This window comes from Trichosurus vulpecula, chromosome 4 (genome assembly GCF_011100635.1).
Source record: "Trichosurus vulpecula isolate mTriVul1 chromosome 4, mTriVul1.pri, whole genome shotgun sequence".
Taxonomy (NCBI): Eukaryota; Metazoa; Chordata; class Mammalia; order Diprotodontia; family Phalangeridae; genus Trichosurus; species Trichosurus vulpecula.
Window position 1 is genome coordinate 230,086,025 of NC_050576.1, and position 16,033 is coordinate 230,102,057.

At 39.8% G+C, this 16,033-nt stretch overlaps 1 protein-coding gene across 1 annotated transcript in view; it reads right to left on the reverse strand.

Moving 5' to 3' along the window:
- Window positions 1–613: 613 nt before the first annotated feature.
- VEPH1 (ventricular zone expressed PH domain containing 1) overlaps window positions 614–16,033 on the reverse strand; it is a 221,833-nt gene continuing 206,413 nt past the window's right edge. The window contains exons 13-14 of the mRNA XM_036756099.1: window positions 9,442–9,578; window positions 614–5,918 (exon numbers count right to left, since the gene is read on the reverse strand). Coding sequence (XP_036611994.1) covers window positions 5,682–5,918; window positions 9,442–9,578 — 374 coding nt within the window. The 3' untranslated portion in view covers window positions 614–5,681. The remainder of the gene's footprint in view (window positions 5,919–9,441; window positions 9,579–16,033) is intronic.

Here is a 16,033-nt window from a genome sequence, read left to right on the forward strand (position 1 = left end):
GTATAATATATATCCATATATAGACTGTGAATGCATACATCTACATTAAATATACATATAAATATTACTTTTTATAAAAATGAGAGGAATGTTGGTTTTAAATTGGTTTATAAAGCAAAATAAAACAACAAAAAATCCAGTATGTCTACTTATCCCCAACCCCTACCGAAGCAAAACAAACTACTATAACTAATCCTTTTTACTCAAGTTCTAGCCCACCCCCTTCCCTCACATCACTCCTCTGGATGACCTTCTGAAGGACTTTTTTATTTGATTAACTGTTTTTTTTTAAAGGAAGCTAGGTGACACATGGGTAGATTGCCTGTCAGTGTCAGGAAATCATGAGAGTTCCAATACTGCCTTAGACACTTACTAGCTGTGTGACCCTGAGTAAGTCAGTTGACCTCTCTTTGCCTTAGTTTCCCCATCTGTACTTCTGGATTGTTGCGAGGATCAAATGAGATAATATATAAAAAGTGATTTATAAAACTTAAAGGGCTCTCTCTGTTTCTGTCTCTCTATCTCTGTCTCCATCTCTGTCTCTCTCTCTCTCTCTCTCTCTCTCTGTCTCTTTCTCTTCCCCTCCCCTTCTCCCCCCATACACACACACAGACACACAGACACACACAGAATTTTTTTCCAAGTTGTGAATTCATTTAAACCCTTAGTTTTCAGAGGAACTCAAATAATTTTGTTGGTTAAAGGGCAGTGAGTGAAAAATTGTTTTTGTTTTAAGCATTATAAGGTTCAAGAGGCAGTTTCTCAACAGAAAGAAATTACATTAATTAGTACAATGTGTCCTGAATAGCATTTTAAGGAAAAATGTTCAAGAAAGCTGTAAAATTTCATAGACATTGTGTTTCCTAAATTGTGTTTACTTTTTGTTGATATACTCAGTGTGTGGAAATTGGAAGCAAAATCTCATTTAACTTAAGCCCCTGAGGAATCTATGTATGGGACAAATTCCTGGGGCTGTCCACAGTGGGATTGGCCTTATGCCTAGACAGAGTAGGCAGCTGCCTGTGTAGTAGAATCAGAGGGCCTCTGCTCTCCCCATATCTATTGCTATTCCCCATTCCATGGTACCAAAATTCTCAAACTACTCAATACTTTGGCTTACAATATTGAAGGTGCTGTTAAAAATGCATATTCTCTAAGGAAGGGGGACACATTGAACTATTACGACCTATAGCACAGTGGAGAAAATCTGTTTGATCACTGAACAGATCCTTGAATGAATGGGACAAAGGAAATAAGCTTTAACTGAGGGGGCAGGGGGAGGAGGGCCAGGAAAAGTCTGGCCAAAAAGATACACTCATGTGGGATGCCAGTGTGTGTGTGTGTGTGTGTGTGTGTGTGTGTGTGTGTGTGTGTGTGAAAGGCTGTTAGAAATAAACCCCTTGGAGCTTGGGGGTACCCAGAGGGAGTAGGGGAACACAAGAAGGAAGAGGAGAATGGAAGAACACAAAAGACACATTTTGTCCAGGTCCAAAGCCATTCTATAATGTGATCTACTCAGTGCATCAAAGACTTCGGTACACTCTTTTTGGCATATTGTTTTCCAGTGGTGATGATGGGTATATCACATATAGATTTGACTTGCCTCATACTTTTTAGGAATGGCCAAATTTAGGCATTTTTATTTAGGCAGGGTCTAGCACTGGGGAAAATGTTTGAGCAAATGGTATGATGATTTCCAATTTGTTTGTTTTTAGCAGCATTGGGGAAAGCACAGGAAGGAAAGGAAACAGCTATCAGAAAGGCACTCATGCTTCTCTACTAGGAAAAGGCAACTATGATAATCAGTGGAGGGGGCTAAGACGAGGTTAAGCAAAGAAATGATGCTCATGTTTCTCAGTTTGGCCACATAATTCTGCCTGTAGAAGGAATAATCATGGAAGTAAGAAGAGTGTAGACCTAGCACTTTAGGAAGTACTGTGAGCCTTGTGGACTGTGAAGGTCTGGAGGAAGGGCTTGACTTTCTAGAATATGGGTCATTATCCTTCTTTTTGGCATGGTGGTGAAGGCTATGGACCCCATCTCGGAATGTTTTACAATGCATAAAATAAAATTCATAAGATTAAAAAGGAAATCAATCATATTAAAATACAGCTATTAGAATATTTAAAAAATAGCAAACAACCCAAAACTTAGTTCAGAAACCCTAGGTTAAGAACTCCTGCTTTAGAGACTCCAAATCTTTTTCCTCTAAAAATGAGTTCTCACATTCAGGGAGGTTCTATACATTTAAAACAAGTTAATAGGCATCTAGGGTAAGGGGACACTCACCAATGGAGAGTTACTTTGACTATTTATAGGTTCTAGCATGATTCCTTTGCTTTTATCGCCAGGAACAATGAAATCTGTCCTACTGTTAATATTATGTTACCCTGTGTGCATGAATAGGGAGTTTGGGCTCTTTTTTCTTTAGTGATGGCTCCAATTCTGTCATTCCTGGAGGAGAGCCAGGGGAAGGGGCAGTAGTTAAAAGAGTAACTTAGTGAGAGATTTCCAAAGCTGACCTTGGTTCCTGAGAGCTTAGGGCAGTGGTAATGAGTTACTGGTTACATCGTGGGACCTTGCACCAGAAAATCAGCTTAATCTAGTATTCCCCATGTGTCTTTCTTTGTCTCCATTTGTGGAACCAGCCATCATGTTCCCATCTAAGGAAAGCCTGAATTGAACACAAGTATACTCAATGATATTCTCATGGTAAGAATATTGAAGTGCAGCAATATGGACACAAATAAGGAATTACAAAGTAATTTGGGGGTGCAGTGGAGAGCACTGCCTTCAATAATTTCTACCATCAAAAAATTACATTCTATTGGGGAAAGGACACAATATGTACACACAGAGAAGGGAATAGAAGATAACTTTGGGGAGCAGTGGGGGAAATGATGGGGGAGGATCAGGAAGGGTGTCATAGATCTGATGCTTGAATCTAGCTTTGAAGGGAGTTGGCACTCAGGTCCTCACTTACATAAAGCAAGTTGCCCCAGGCTTTCTATGAAAAAAATTCAAAATGAGGATAAAAATAAGAACCACTTGAATCTCTGTTCTAACTTAATTCAAACCAACATTTTGTTTTAAAGTTCAGAAATATTTACAAAAGTCGTCTCTGCCCAGATCAGGATCAAGAATGGCAACCTCCTCTTGGGACGTAGACCGATTTCAAGTTGAGCCTGGCCAGCTCCAGCAGTAGGTATTCCAGTAATAAATATCACAAGGGAACTGATTATTTGGAGATCCACAGTATGATTCTGGAGTCTGGGGAGGCAGCTGATCCTTGGAAATGCTGTCTATCAGAGTGAAACCAGAACTCTCACTCACTTAGACTTTGCCCATGTACTCCTCACTAGATCTGGCTTAAAGGCAAGGAGATTAGTGTTGGCCCCAAATATGGAGGCAGCCAGGTAATTAAATCACACATACTTGGTAATAAGTCACAGAAAGAATTCTTTCTTTAGTGGTCTCAATTGGCTAGATGTGTGTGTGTGTGTGTGTGTGTGTGTGTGTGTGTGTGTGTGTGTGTGTATCAGTACATTGCTAGGATTTCATTGCTGTTTTTTTTGCCTTGTCAAGGTCTGGGCATTCTGTTGGCACTGGAATTATAAATAATGCATGCAATGTCACTTAATACCTTCATAATATTTGTTATGATCTTGGTTTTGCTAAGCAGTTCTAACATCTTTAATTTCATAGATTTCCAAATAAAACCCCAAAGATCTTTGTGCTTTTCAGGGAGAGATTCTTTAAAATACAGAAACCACAAATTATCTTAAAAATGGGTGTGTATTGGCTCAGGTTTCTACAGTTTCATGGGCAAAAGAAGATGATAAAAGTAGGGAATAAAGGATTCCTCAAAACTGGATATTTTTAATTAGATGGCATCTCTATGGAGAATGGGGACCATTGTAGTTACTGTGGGTATACTTTCTTGTACTCTCTGTGCCTTGTACATACTATGGGATAGTCAGTCAACAAATGCTGATTAAACACTTCCTTACATTTCGGGCACTGGAATATAAAGAAAGGCAAAAAGGTCACTGCCCTCAAGTGGTCTACATTCTGTTAGGAGATAACATGATAAAAATAGTACATGCAAGGTAAATGGATGGTAATATTTGGGGTAAGGAACTAGACTGAGAAAAGCCACATGCAGAAGGTGGGGTTTGATCTGAGTCTTAAAGGAATCTGGAGAGCCCAGGAGGTAGAGGTGATGGGACAAAGGATTCTAGGCTTGGGGAACAGTAACTGGGAATGAGTAGAGTCAAAAGATGGAGTATCCTGTGCAAGGGACCACAAGAAAGCCAGAGTCATTGGATCATCATGGATGTGGAGAAGAATAAAGTGTCAGAAGCCTGAAAAGGCTGGAAGGGGCTTAAAAATCTAAACAGAGGATTTTGCGTTTGTTTTTAATCAAAATTGGGAGCCACTGAATTTGTTCAGTAGGGGTGATATGGTCAGACCTTGTTGAGTCCAATTACTGCTTTAGCAAGAAAATAAATTCAATCCTATAACTATTGCCTGTATTGTATAAACTTAAAGCAATTGGACAAAATCTCTGAATGATGGATGTTTGATCATATAACTGCTTTAGTGTGATGACTGTTTAATACTATACTACTCACATTGGCTCTGAGGGAGAAGGAAGATCAATAAGCTCAGAAATAATGTCCTAAGTGATATTTTCCCTCTAGTGTCCATTAATTCTGTTTCTCAAGATCATTTTCTTGAACAGTTGATAATTAGAAGGTGGCCTTCATTAGTTCTTTCCTGTGATAGAAGAGCTATAAACAGCAAATTAAATAATGTCTGTTGGAAAACAATCTCTCCCTCTTTCGAATTTTCCTCAAGCTTTCCTTTGTTTCTATCATGGTCTACTTTGTATTCAAGAACTCTATTAACAAAACATTTATTAGATGCCTCCTATGTGCCAGCACTATGCTAGGCACCATGAATACAATGACAAAAGCCAAATAATCTCTGTCCTCAAGGAAATTACCTTCTAATGGTGCGGGACCATCATATAGCTAGATAAGTAAATATAAACTATATAGTCTAGCAAGTAAATAAAAAATAATTTGAGGGAGGGGGCATTAAGGAGCACACTTAACAATTGGAGAGATCAGAAAAGACCTCCTAGGAAGAGGAGCTTAAGCTAATCTCTAAAGGGCAGCAAGGATTCCAACTGTGTTGTACTTATATCCATGTTCATGTTACATGCCGCCCCACCCCCCAACACCATCCCCACATACATTGTAAATTTACTGGGGCTCAAATTGAGTTAGTTTTCATTCTTATCATCCTTAGTGCATAGAACAGCGCCATGCACATTGTAGTTTGCAGAATTATTTGCATAATTGAATTGATGATAATAAACTGAAGTCCACTTTCGGTGTACTTTCTTAAGAATTCAACATTGTCCAAAAGGTCCTTGGAACACTGATCACTGCCTTTTTACGTCCCTACACCAACCAAGAGTTTATTTCAAAGCTCCCTTTTCCTTGGGGCCACTAGACAGCCATGGTCAAAGATTCCAGCTCATCCCTTTGGGGACCTGCTTCTTACAAAAAATAGCCCCTCTAGTATTTAGCAATGAATTACCAGGATGGGTGAGGCTGTCCCCTTCAGGCTGTCTGTCAGAAGATGTGATGAGCTATCCCATGCAATGTTGGCTACAGGTAAGTGGTGGCTTCTCTGCTCTCCCTTTCTTTTGCCTGAGCCACTGCCACATTAATGCACTGAAGCCACTCTTCAGCATTCTTCTCATCTTTGGCCTTGAAGACATAGGTCTTGTTGTCAGTAAAAATCTCGAAGGCCCGGGGAAGACTCCGGTCCCTACGTTTCTTGGCCACGATTTTGACACTCTGGACTTTGCTCAGTTCGATGGGGCAGTCATCTGAATCATCTTTCTGAAATAGACAGGAGGGAAGAGTATGAGGCAGTTCCCAGGTAAACAGAGATTCCAGGGTGGGGGTAAATTTTGAGAAGAGGCAGGTCTGGCATGTTCCTCTTTCTCCACAGTTGTCATGGTGGTATGAGATCACAGCTTTCCTGTTACAAGGGCCCTTGGAGGGGATCTAGTCCAATTCTCTCATTTTACAGAGTGGGATTCTGAGGCCCAGGGAAGTGACTTGCCCAGGGTGACACATCTATCAGTGGCAGAATCAGGATTGGAATCCAGGCCCTCTGACTCCAAATCCATATCACTCCCCTCTATACCACACTGACTTCCATCACAGTGTCTTATCAGGGCGAGGAGGTCAATGTGGATATGGAGGTATATTTCCTATCAATAAAATGAGCAACTTTTTGACAATTATTTTATGGTGCCATTGGGAGAAAAACTTTTACATCAGCTTGCTGATTCTTGGGTCTTAGATTTTTATAATAATATGGCAGGGATGGGGCAGGAGAGCATTTATAAAGCTAGTGGATGGGGAACTTTGAAGAACAAATAGAAGGAAAAGTCTGTCTTCTGCTGACTTCTATGTGACATTAGTAGAGATAAGGACTAGACTCGTGATGTTGGCTGAGGAGACGCTCTTTATCTATGTCAACACAGCTCTTCTCTACAGCTTAGTCTTAGAGAATTATCTAGGGCCACAGACATTAAATGATTTGCCTAAGGTCACACAGCCGCTAGATGTCAGAGGCAAGATTCAAACCCAAGTCGCCCTGGCTTCAAGGCCAGTCTCTTACTACGACACTACACTGCCTCTAATATTTTATATTGGTTGTCAAATGTCATCACTATAGCTCAGTACAATAAAATCTCATTATATCAGATTCTACAACTTGAGGATGTGTCATAAACTACATGAGGCTAGGCTGAAGTTTTCTTTTGCACTGTTTGTAAGAAAGGGATGTTACTGAAAATATTACTATAAACAGGGAGACTTCTGTTTTTAAGACTCAAAGGACTTTAGTGCCTTCTATTTCAATCTAAGCAATGCGTGTATTAATAAGGGTATTCCTATCAGTTTATTAAAGCAGTCCCTTTAAGTATCTCTGCTAGGCAATACTTTATCAACGCACCAATCTCATTATCTACCTAAAAGTAACAAGACTGCATTTCTTTGAAAATACTCTCTGATTTTGATTTGACTTTGCTAATACAGAGAGAAAGTTTAAGAGAAAATGAAAGAGGAAGAAGGGAAAAGGGGGAAAAAGAGAGACAAGATAAAAGCTGGTCTAAATTCTTGCTTTAGTTTTTAAAGAAAGGGTTAATCAGAATCACTGAATCACATGGCTAAGCAGCTATTCAGGTTGGCATTTTGGCCCCCAGTTTCAGCTTTCTGTCAGACCCGAACATTCTTCCCTATCACAGACAAGGGTCTTTCATATCGCTAATAAAACCAGAGTGGGTTTGCTGATTGTTGGTAGATTAGCAGGCCACTTGAGAGTAGAAGTATTTTGCTGGGGTCCTTATGTAACCCAATATCATTTTCTAAAGTATCAGCCATGTGTTCTATTAGATTATTGCAATGCGAAACTATTATTTTATAAGGCTTAACATTGGACAAATATAAAATATCATTCATAAAATAGCAATTGAAGATTAAAAAAAGAACTTTCTAGACTTTGTTAGAGATTAGAAAGATTACTTTTATAAATTAAATTTGTTTTTCTTTAAGGGCTATAAGGAATCACAACCTCATGAGTGATTCCTTCAATCAAACCAAGATTTCAGGTGGTCTTTTTATTTTTTTAAAACAAAATTTTACTGATTCCTTTTGCTTTTATATCGCAGCCATTTCTGAACACACTGAAGCTCTGTTTCCTCCCTCACAGCGCCACCCCCCCATGTCTGAGTCCCTGATAACAAAAGAAAAAAAAACACAATTAAGCATAACCTATTTGATAACATATACAACACTCTGCACCTATAGTCCTGCTGCTCCAAGGAAAGGAGGGAGGTGAATTTCCCTGTCTCTCTTTCAAAGCAATGATTAGTCTTTGTAGATGCATAGCATTTGACTTAGTTTTAATGTTCAGATGGACATTTTATTAACAAAAAAATATTTTTTGGCTACTGCCTTTTGTTTCCGCATTTCCTCAACTAGGTCTGTGGTGCTCCCCTTCCCCTTCCCTGCTTCCAGACATCCTTAATTTCTCATTTCAGCCCAAGTACCCAGCCCATGCAGGGAGCCTGACAGCAGTGAGAATGTTGCCCACCTTGGCAAAGAAGGGAGGAAGGTGCGCTGGCTCACAGTTTTTCTGGGGCCAAGTTTGGGCATCATAGTTATGCAGTGCTGAGAGTTTCGACTGTAGTTATTATTATCCAGTCTATTTACATTACTGCACTCATTGGTATATTGTATTTCTGGTTTTCCTTGCTTGACTCTGCATCAATCCATAGAAGTTCTTCTGTGTTCAGAGGCCACTAGGGGGCACCACAGTGCACAGAATGCCAGGTTTTGATTTAGGAAGCCGAGTTCAAATTTGACCTCCCACACTGACTAGCTGTGTGACCCCAGGCAAGTCGCTTCACTTACGTCTCTCTCATTTACCTAATCTGTAAACTGGGGATAACAATGGTGCCTCACTCCCACAGTTGTTGTGAGGACCAAATGAGATAATATTTTTAAAGTGCCTAGCACAGTGGCTGGCACATAATAGGTACTTAAGAAAGGCTTGTTTCCTTTCTTCCTGTTTTTCTGGGCACTTTCTGGGCACTTAAAAAAATGCTTCAATGAACAGATATGTCTCATTAAAAAAGTTCATAAGATTGCTCCAAAGCCCAACTCAAGCTGCTATCAGGGTTTCTTTCCAAAAGGATTTTTAGAACATAAGAATAGGGACTCAGATATAATCTTGTGAAAAATTTCTGGCACAGCAGGCTGAAGACTGAAGAGCTCAGACCAAGCCTCACAGACAGCCTCTTCCCTTTAAAAGGCTGATATTACTGTGGTGTATTAATCCAAGCTATTCAAGCACAGAATTCATGATTATTCAAACATGAAATACTTTAGGTAGGTGCTATTATTTTTTCCCATTTTACAGTTGAGGAAACTGAGGCAAACAGGTCAGCCACAAAGAGGTGAATTTTCCTCAGCCACAGAAGTTCTCAAAGGCTATCCATCCGCTTAGGTGAAGAGGAATTGTGACTTTTGGGGTGGGGCTATCCCATCCCTTCCAATCATGACTACTCTAGGAATACAAGTAATAAAGACGGACTATAGGAGCTCTTGACACACGGTAAGAGCTTAAGAAATGTCTTTTGACTTAATCAGGACAGGAGAAGGAAGTCGTCCACTCTCCTACCAATGTCCCAGAGAGGCACAAATAATTAAAAGAACATTACTAAACTATTGGACAGGGAAGAGACAAGCACCAGTTTTGATTCTGCACCAGACAAAATGCCTTGCTGGTCAATGGTACAAAGAACATCAGTGTGAGCATGCAGAAATAATGAAAGGCTTAGAAACTTACGGACTTCCCTTTCCTAAACAGAAGTTGATTGCCAGCCAGGGTGAAATAACGGGTTTTCCATCTTTTAATGAACTTCCATCGAACTTGTTTCTCTTTCAGTTTTCCTTCCATGAGAGGTTGGCCATCTTGATTTACAACTGGGAAAGTTGGAAACAAAAAAGATTATCAAGACATCCATTTCCCTTATTTATTTTGGCAGGAAATCAAATGTCTTAGCACTGTACAGTGAACCTGAAATTCAATAAAACAGATCTGGAGAGTCGCCCCATAAATTAGGAAAGCAATTAAGTTTCTCCCCCAAACTCCACAATTAAGACCCGATTATAAGAAAGCTCTGAAAACCCTTCATTGGTATTGCTGTTTTATGGCCCTAAAACAGTATTGGTCTCAAATGACATCATAGGAATTATGAGTTTAGGGTTTGAGGCCCAGAGAGGCAGCTAATTTTCTGGGCATCAATTTCAGTTTGCCATTCTTTCAGATGCAAAAACACTGATTTAGAAAAGAGTTAAAAGCCTTCTCAAAACTATTCTGTGCACCCTAAGTCCAAGTTACTGATACTGTGCCATTAGTAACGGATTTTAAAGAAGATGCTTGCCCATGATTTGCAACCTAGTCACAGCTTGGGAATGAAACTCTAAATGGTCAGTAACTCAGAACATTTTCAGAGATGATCCATAGGGTATGACAGAGTACATCCATGCCCTCCCCCCACCCCATGCTATACAATGAAGCTACTGAAGCCAACACATTCAACTCTGATTTGATTTGCCATATATAGAATTACATCGTCATTCTGAGTGATCATAAATGAGGAGATGACTTGAAGTAAGGAAACTGGTTACTTAAATGGGGGAAAAATGAAATCCTATGCTTAATATAGAAATGCCTTCTCTATATAGTATTTATCATTCAATGAGCTTGGGTTGAACTAGATTCTGGGCCAGGTGATAGGCATTCCAAAACAGAAATGAAAACAATCCTTGACCTTAAGATGCTTTCATTTTACTAAAGAAAACAACCAACCAACACACACACACACACACAGACACAGACACAGACACACACACACACACACACACCAATGCATGATATGTACAAAGAATTGCTCCTCATCAGGGAGGCTTCTATTATTTCTACCTTTTACCTTGTGGTGCTAGGTCAAAGATTTACCCAGGATTCCACAGCAATAAGTATCATAGGAAGGATGTGAATCTAGTCCTTCCTGAATACGTGTTCAGTTCTCTATCTACTATATTTTGGGCCTCCCTAACGTACGAGTGACCTATGTTAAAAATGAAAGTGTTGGCACAATTTTCATAGTTCACAAATTCAATTATCATTCAGGCTAAAGCATGTGGGGCTTTTTTTTTCCTCTCAAACACAGTAGGGATGTTATGTGTTATCTTTCTTCTTCTACACCAGGATTAAAACAGGGCCCCACTCTATGTGAAGATACTATCTTATGTTCAATTTTCATCATTTTCTACTCAACCAATGCACTGTTTTTGATTTCTGGACCAATTGTTATTTGGAATTTTTTAGGCCAAATGAAAACCCAATGGCAGAAAAAAATAGCCTAAAGATAGGCTTAATTTAAATACTTAGAAACCTTAATCTCTGCTTCTCTCCCCACCCCCAACCTTTTAGAAAGCTGGAAAAGAGGGCAGATTTCCCCAAACCAATCTTCTTTGCAAAGTGGACACCCATTAGCATTACTTGGTTTCCTGTTGCTGAGGTTGTGGACTCAAAGATAGATCTAATTTACCCATCATTCTTTCTGCCGGCATTTCTCTGGGCACCAAAGTCCTTGTAGAAACCAAATCCCTCTCTTTTGCAGCCAGTTAGAGAAACAAGAAATCATTGTATCAGTCACTACTTGTGCAAGTGTCAGATTATGCTATTTGGGGGAACGTCTTAAGAGAGGAAGGAATGTCATCTGACTCAGTGAGATAATTAGCATGCGATGTTTAGGAGGTTAAAAGCTCTAATCTAGAGCTGTCTGTTCATGCAGTCTCAAGCCTATCACTTCATTCCTCCATGGTTTGAGGGGGCAGTGGCATGTGGTGGGAAGAGAATGATGGTTGCAAAATATAGACTTTTCCATGTATTTGAGCCTCTCCACAACAAGTAAAGTAGACACTCCAGGTACAGTTGTTATCTGCCCCATCTTACAGATGAAGAAACTGAGGTAGAAGAAGTTAAGTGACTTGCCCCTGGTGACACGGCTAGTGAGTACCTGAGGTAGGATTTGAGTCTGGCTTTTCTTGTCAGAGAACCTGGGTTCAAATCCTAGTTTGATCAGTTACTATCTGTGTGACCTAGTACAAGTCCCTTAATCTGTATGGGCTACAGGTCCCTCAACTGTAAACTGGAGGTGTTGAATTTGATCACCTCTAAGGTCCCTTGTAACTTTATAGCTAGGATTATATGACTGAATATAGGACCCCTTCTGCCATGCTAGCTGGTAATCTACATTTCTAATTCTAGCTGTGCAACGAGACAACAAGCAATGAAGTACTTACTGTGTGCCAAGCACTGTGCTAGGCTCTCAGAATATAAATGGAAGTAAAAAGAAAGATAGGCCCTGCCTTCAATAAGCTTACTTTCTAATGGGGTATGAGAACACGTAAAAAGGAGGTAAAAAGTGGTGGAGGAGGGAAGAAAGAAGGTACGTGATGAAGTCCAAAGAGTTAGGAGTGGAATGAGGAGAGGAATTAGGAGTCAGCATGGCTGGCCTTGGGAACTTCCTTAAAATGGGGAGCTTAGGGAAAATTCACCAATTGGAGAATTGAAGGGGTCGAGGCATCTTCTGGGATAAGAAGGGTGTTGAAATGGATATCTCGTAGGTATCTCAAACTCAACATGTCCAAAACAGAGCTCACCATCTTTCCCCCAAACCCCATCCTTTTTCTGAACTTTCCAGTTTCTATTGAGGGTACCATTAACTTTCTATTTAATCAGTCATTCAGTCAATAGGCATTTATTAAGTTCTTACTGTGTGCCAGTCACCAGTGCTTGTAAACCTTGACTCCTCGCTCTCCCTCACCCTTCTATCCAATCAATTGTCAAATCTTATATATCTCTACCTCTATAACATCTCTCATATCAATACCCTGCTCTTCACTTACACAGCCAGGCCCCTGCCCCCAGGTTAGGCTCTCATCACCTCTCACCTGGTCCACTGCAAGAGACTTTTAATTGGCCTCCCTGCCTTCAGTCTCTTCTCTAATTCATCCTCCACAGAGGCACCAAAGTGATGTTCCTAAAGCACAAGGCTGACTATGTCACACCTTTACTCAATAAACTCCAGTAGCTTCCCATTACTTTTAGGAATGAATATATGTGCATATATATATATATATATATATATATATATATATATATATATATATATGTGTGTGTGTGTGTGTGTGTATGTGTGTGTGTATGTATAATATATATGTATGTGTGTATATACATGTATGTGTACATATGTGTGTATTATACATACACACATATATGCCTTTATTTAGCATTTAAAGCTTTTCACATTTTCCCCCAATCTTCTTTTCTAGGCTTATTAAAAATTACTCCACTTTTATACAATCTGCACCCTCCCTAATTCTTTGCTGTTACACAAGCTGTCCCTTCCTTCTGAAATGCACTCTGCTCATCAGGGTGCATTAATCAAAATACAATGTCCAGAATAAGAAGGGTGACAGTCACACTCTATACTGCCTTAGACCATATTCTGAGTATTATGTTCAGTCCTAGATACCACCTTTTGGGGTACACTTTGACAATCTGAAGTATATTCCAGAGAAAGTGTCAAGGATGGTGAGGAAACTGGATCAGTAGAAGGTCCTAGATAAGCTTTAGCTTGGAGAAGGGATGATTTTGGTTGGGGGGAGGGAAGCAAGCATGAGAGTTGTCTTCAAGTATTTGAAGGTCTCTTATGTAGAAGGGGGATTATTTGTTCTGTTGAAACCCCACAGAGCAGAACTAAAAGCAATGAGTAGGAGTTGCAGAGCCTGATATAAACCCAATATAAGGACAAGTTTCCTAAAAATTGGAGCTATCCAAAAGTGGAATAGCTTACCCTATAAGTTAATGTCTTCTTTATCACTGGAGGTCATTAAGTAGAGGCTGGTTGGAGAACTATTTACAGTAGCCTTTTGGTGCATCTCCCTACCTCAAATCTAGTCCTTCTTCCACTCATCTTTTTAAAGCTCTTCCTTAAAGATATTCCCAAAGCTCAGGTCTGACCTTGTCCTTACTTCACCTCCACTCAAAAAAGTCCAGTGGTTCCATATCATCTCCTAGTTCAAATATAATATCCTCTGTTAGCTTTGAAAGCTATAGCCTACTCCCTTCTATTTTTCTAATCTTTTTAATCCTTATTTCCTCCCTGCCCCTTCCCTGCCTACCCCTCCCCACCCCATGCTCTTCGGTCCAGTGACACTGGCCTCCTCTCTGTTCCTTGAATAATACTCTCCATCTCCCAGCTCCAGGCATTTTCATTTGCTGTCTTCCATTCCCAGAACAGTCTGCCTCCTCCCCTCTACTTTCTAGCTGCCCTGGTTTCCTTCAAATATTGGCTAATGTTCTGCCACCTAGAGAAGCCTTTTAAGATCCCCCTTAATTCTATTGTCTTCCCTCTGAGACCACGCACACACACACACACACACACATATATGTACATATAAATATATATGTGTATATCTATATCATCTATCTATCTAGCTATCATCTCTCTCTCTCTCTCTCTCTCTCTCTCTCTCTCTCTCTCTCTATCTTGTTTGTATGTAGTTGTTGGCAGGTTGTTTCTCCATTAGACTGTAGGGAATACAGTCTTTAGAGTAGGGACTGTCTTTTCCCTTTCTTTGTATCTTCATTGCTTTCTTGACACAGTTGACTGATACACAGTATGTGTTAAATCCTCATTAACCATGGCTATAGAATTCTTAGAATTTCTAGATTCCTTCCAAACTCAGCTCAAATGCAGCCTCTGCTGTGAAGTTACGCCCATCCTCTGAATGGCTAATGTCTCCCTTCCCTCTCCCATTACCTTATATTCATTTTGGATACACTCAGATGTGTATATGTTGGATCTCTTAGTAGAATGTAAACTTTGTGAGGGCAGGGACCATTTCATTTTTGCCTATCTGCAGTGCCAGCATAATCCCTGACAAAGAGTGATTGCTTGATTAATGCTTGTTGATTGATTAATCTGGATCTGGTTGAGGAAGAATTGACACTTCAGGGCAGTTTCTGAGATACTCCATTTTTTTAGTTAGTACCACTAGTTAAGAGTCGACAGTAATACGAGCCTCCCTGATGAGGGACAATACTTTGAATACATTTTATATTTCTGTGTGTGCATGTGTGCATGCGTGTGTGCACATGTGTGTATTGTTTCCTTTAGCAAAATATAAGCTACTTGAGGGTAAGGGCTGTTCTAATTTCTGCTTTGGTGTCCTCCCCATCAGCTCATACACAGTAACTTGTCTCAAGCCTCCTTGATGAATATTGGTATTAGGTTCTTACATCAAGCAATAACCTCATTTAGAACTTTCCATCAAAAGCTGTTTCAGGTTCCGAATCTCATGATCTTATGACTTCATGATGTGTGTTAACTTTGCTGTTTGGCAAACATCAAAGCAGCTTTATATGCTGAGATTTTTAATTCTAACATGGAAACACATATGCACGAATGTGGACCAGCCACCCATTTCATTTGGAGGAATGCAATCACTCTGCTTTCTAAACATAGTTTTCATTTCTGAACTGCATCTTCCTCTTAATACAATGGTGCACTTATCAACTGCATCATCCTAGACTTACCTCTAAAAGATATGCAAAATAAAAAGATCCTGGATCTGAGATCTTTTGAAATCATGACTGATTCTGGTCCTCTCTTTTACGAGAGTCATTCTGAGTATTATATAGACAATTAGGCACAGCAGGTCTTCCGCCAGTGCAGACTAAAGTGTTTTATTCAAAGAGTATTTGTCACAAAGTCTCAAAGGAAGGCCCGATAGGATATTGCTCAAGGAAATGAGAGAGACATGATGTGGACAAAGATATAGTGTCCCCAAGCTGGGAACACCCAGGATAAGAGGCCTGAGACAAGATAACAGAGACTTAACAAAGAGCTGGAGAGTGGAGGCCTCCAACCTGTTGCAGGGAAACCAAGAATTTTCAGCACAGACTAAAACTTATCAGGCATGAAATGAGAAACGAATGAAGAAAAAGATAATGAGAGAAAGAAGCTTGAGAAAGAACAAAGCCTGGAAGAGCTGGAGTCTAGCTCTGGGACCTAACATCAGTATTGATCTCAATGTATTTGGTAAAAGCCAAGATCTTTGTGTCTGCTGGATTAATTTAAAATAATTTGTAAAGGGCAAAAGTGGGGCATGACTTGAAATGTTTCTCCAGTCTCTTTCCCATGTTTCCTTTGCAACTAAGTTGTCCAGATGTGTGCAATACATGGCTGTTCTTAAAATATGTCAATGACTATATCTTGTTCTTCTAAGAAAATAATTCCCTTGTGATGTCACAGTCACCTCATTTACAAAGCAGGATCTAATTTTCTATAAGGATTACAGTA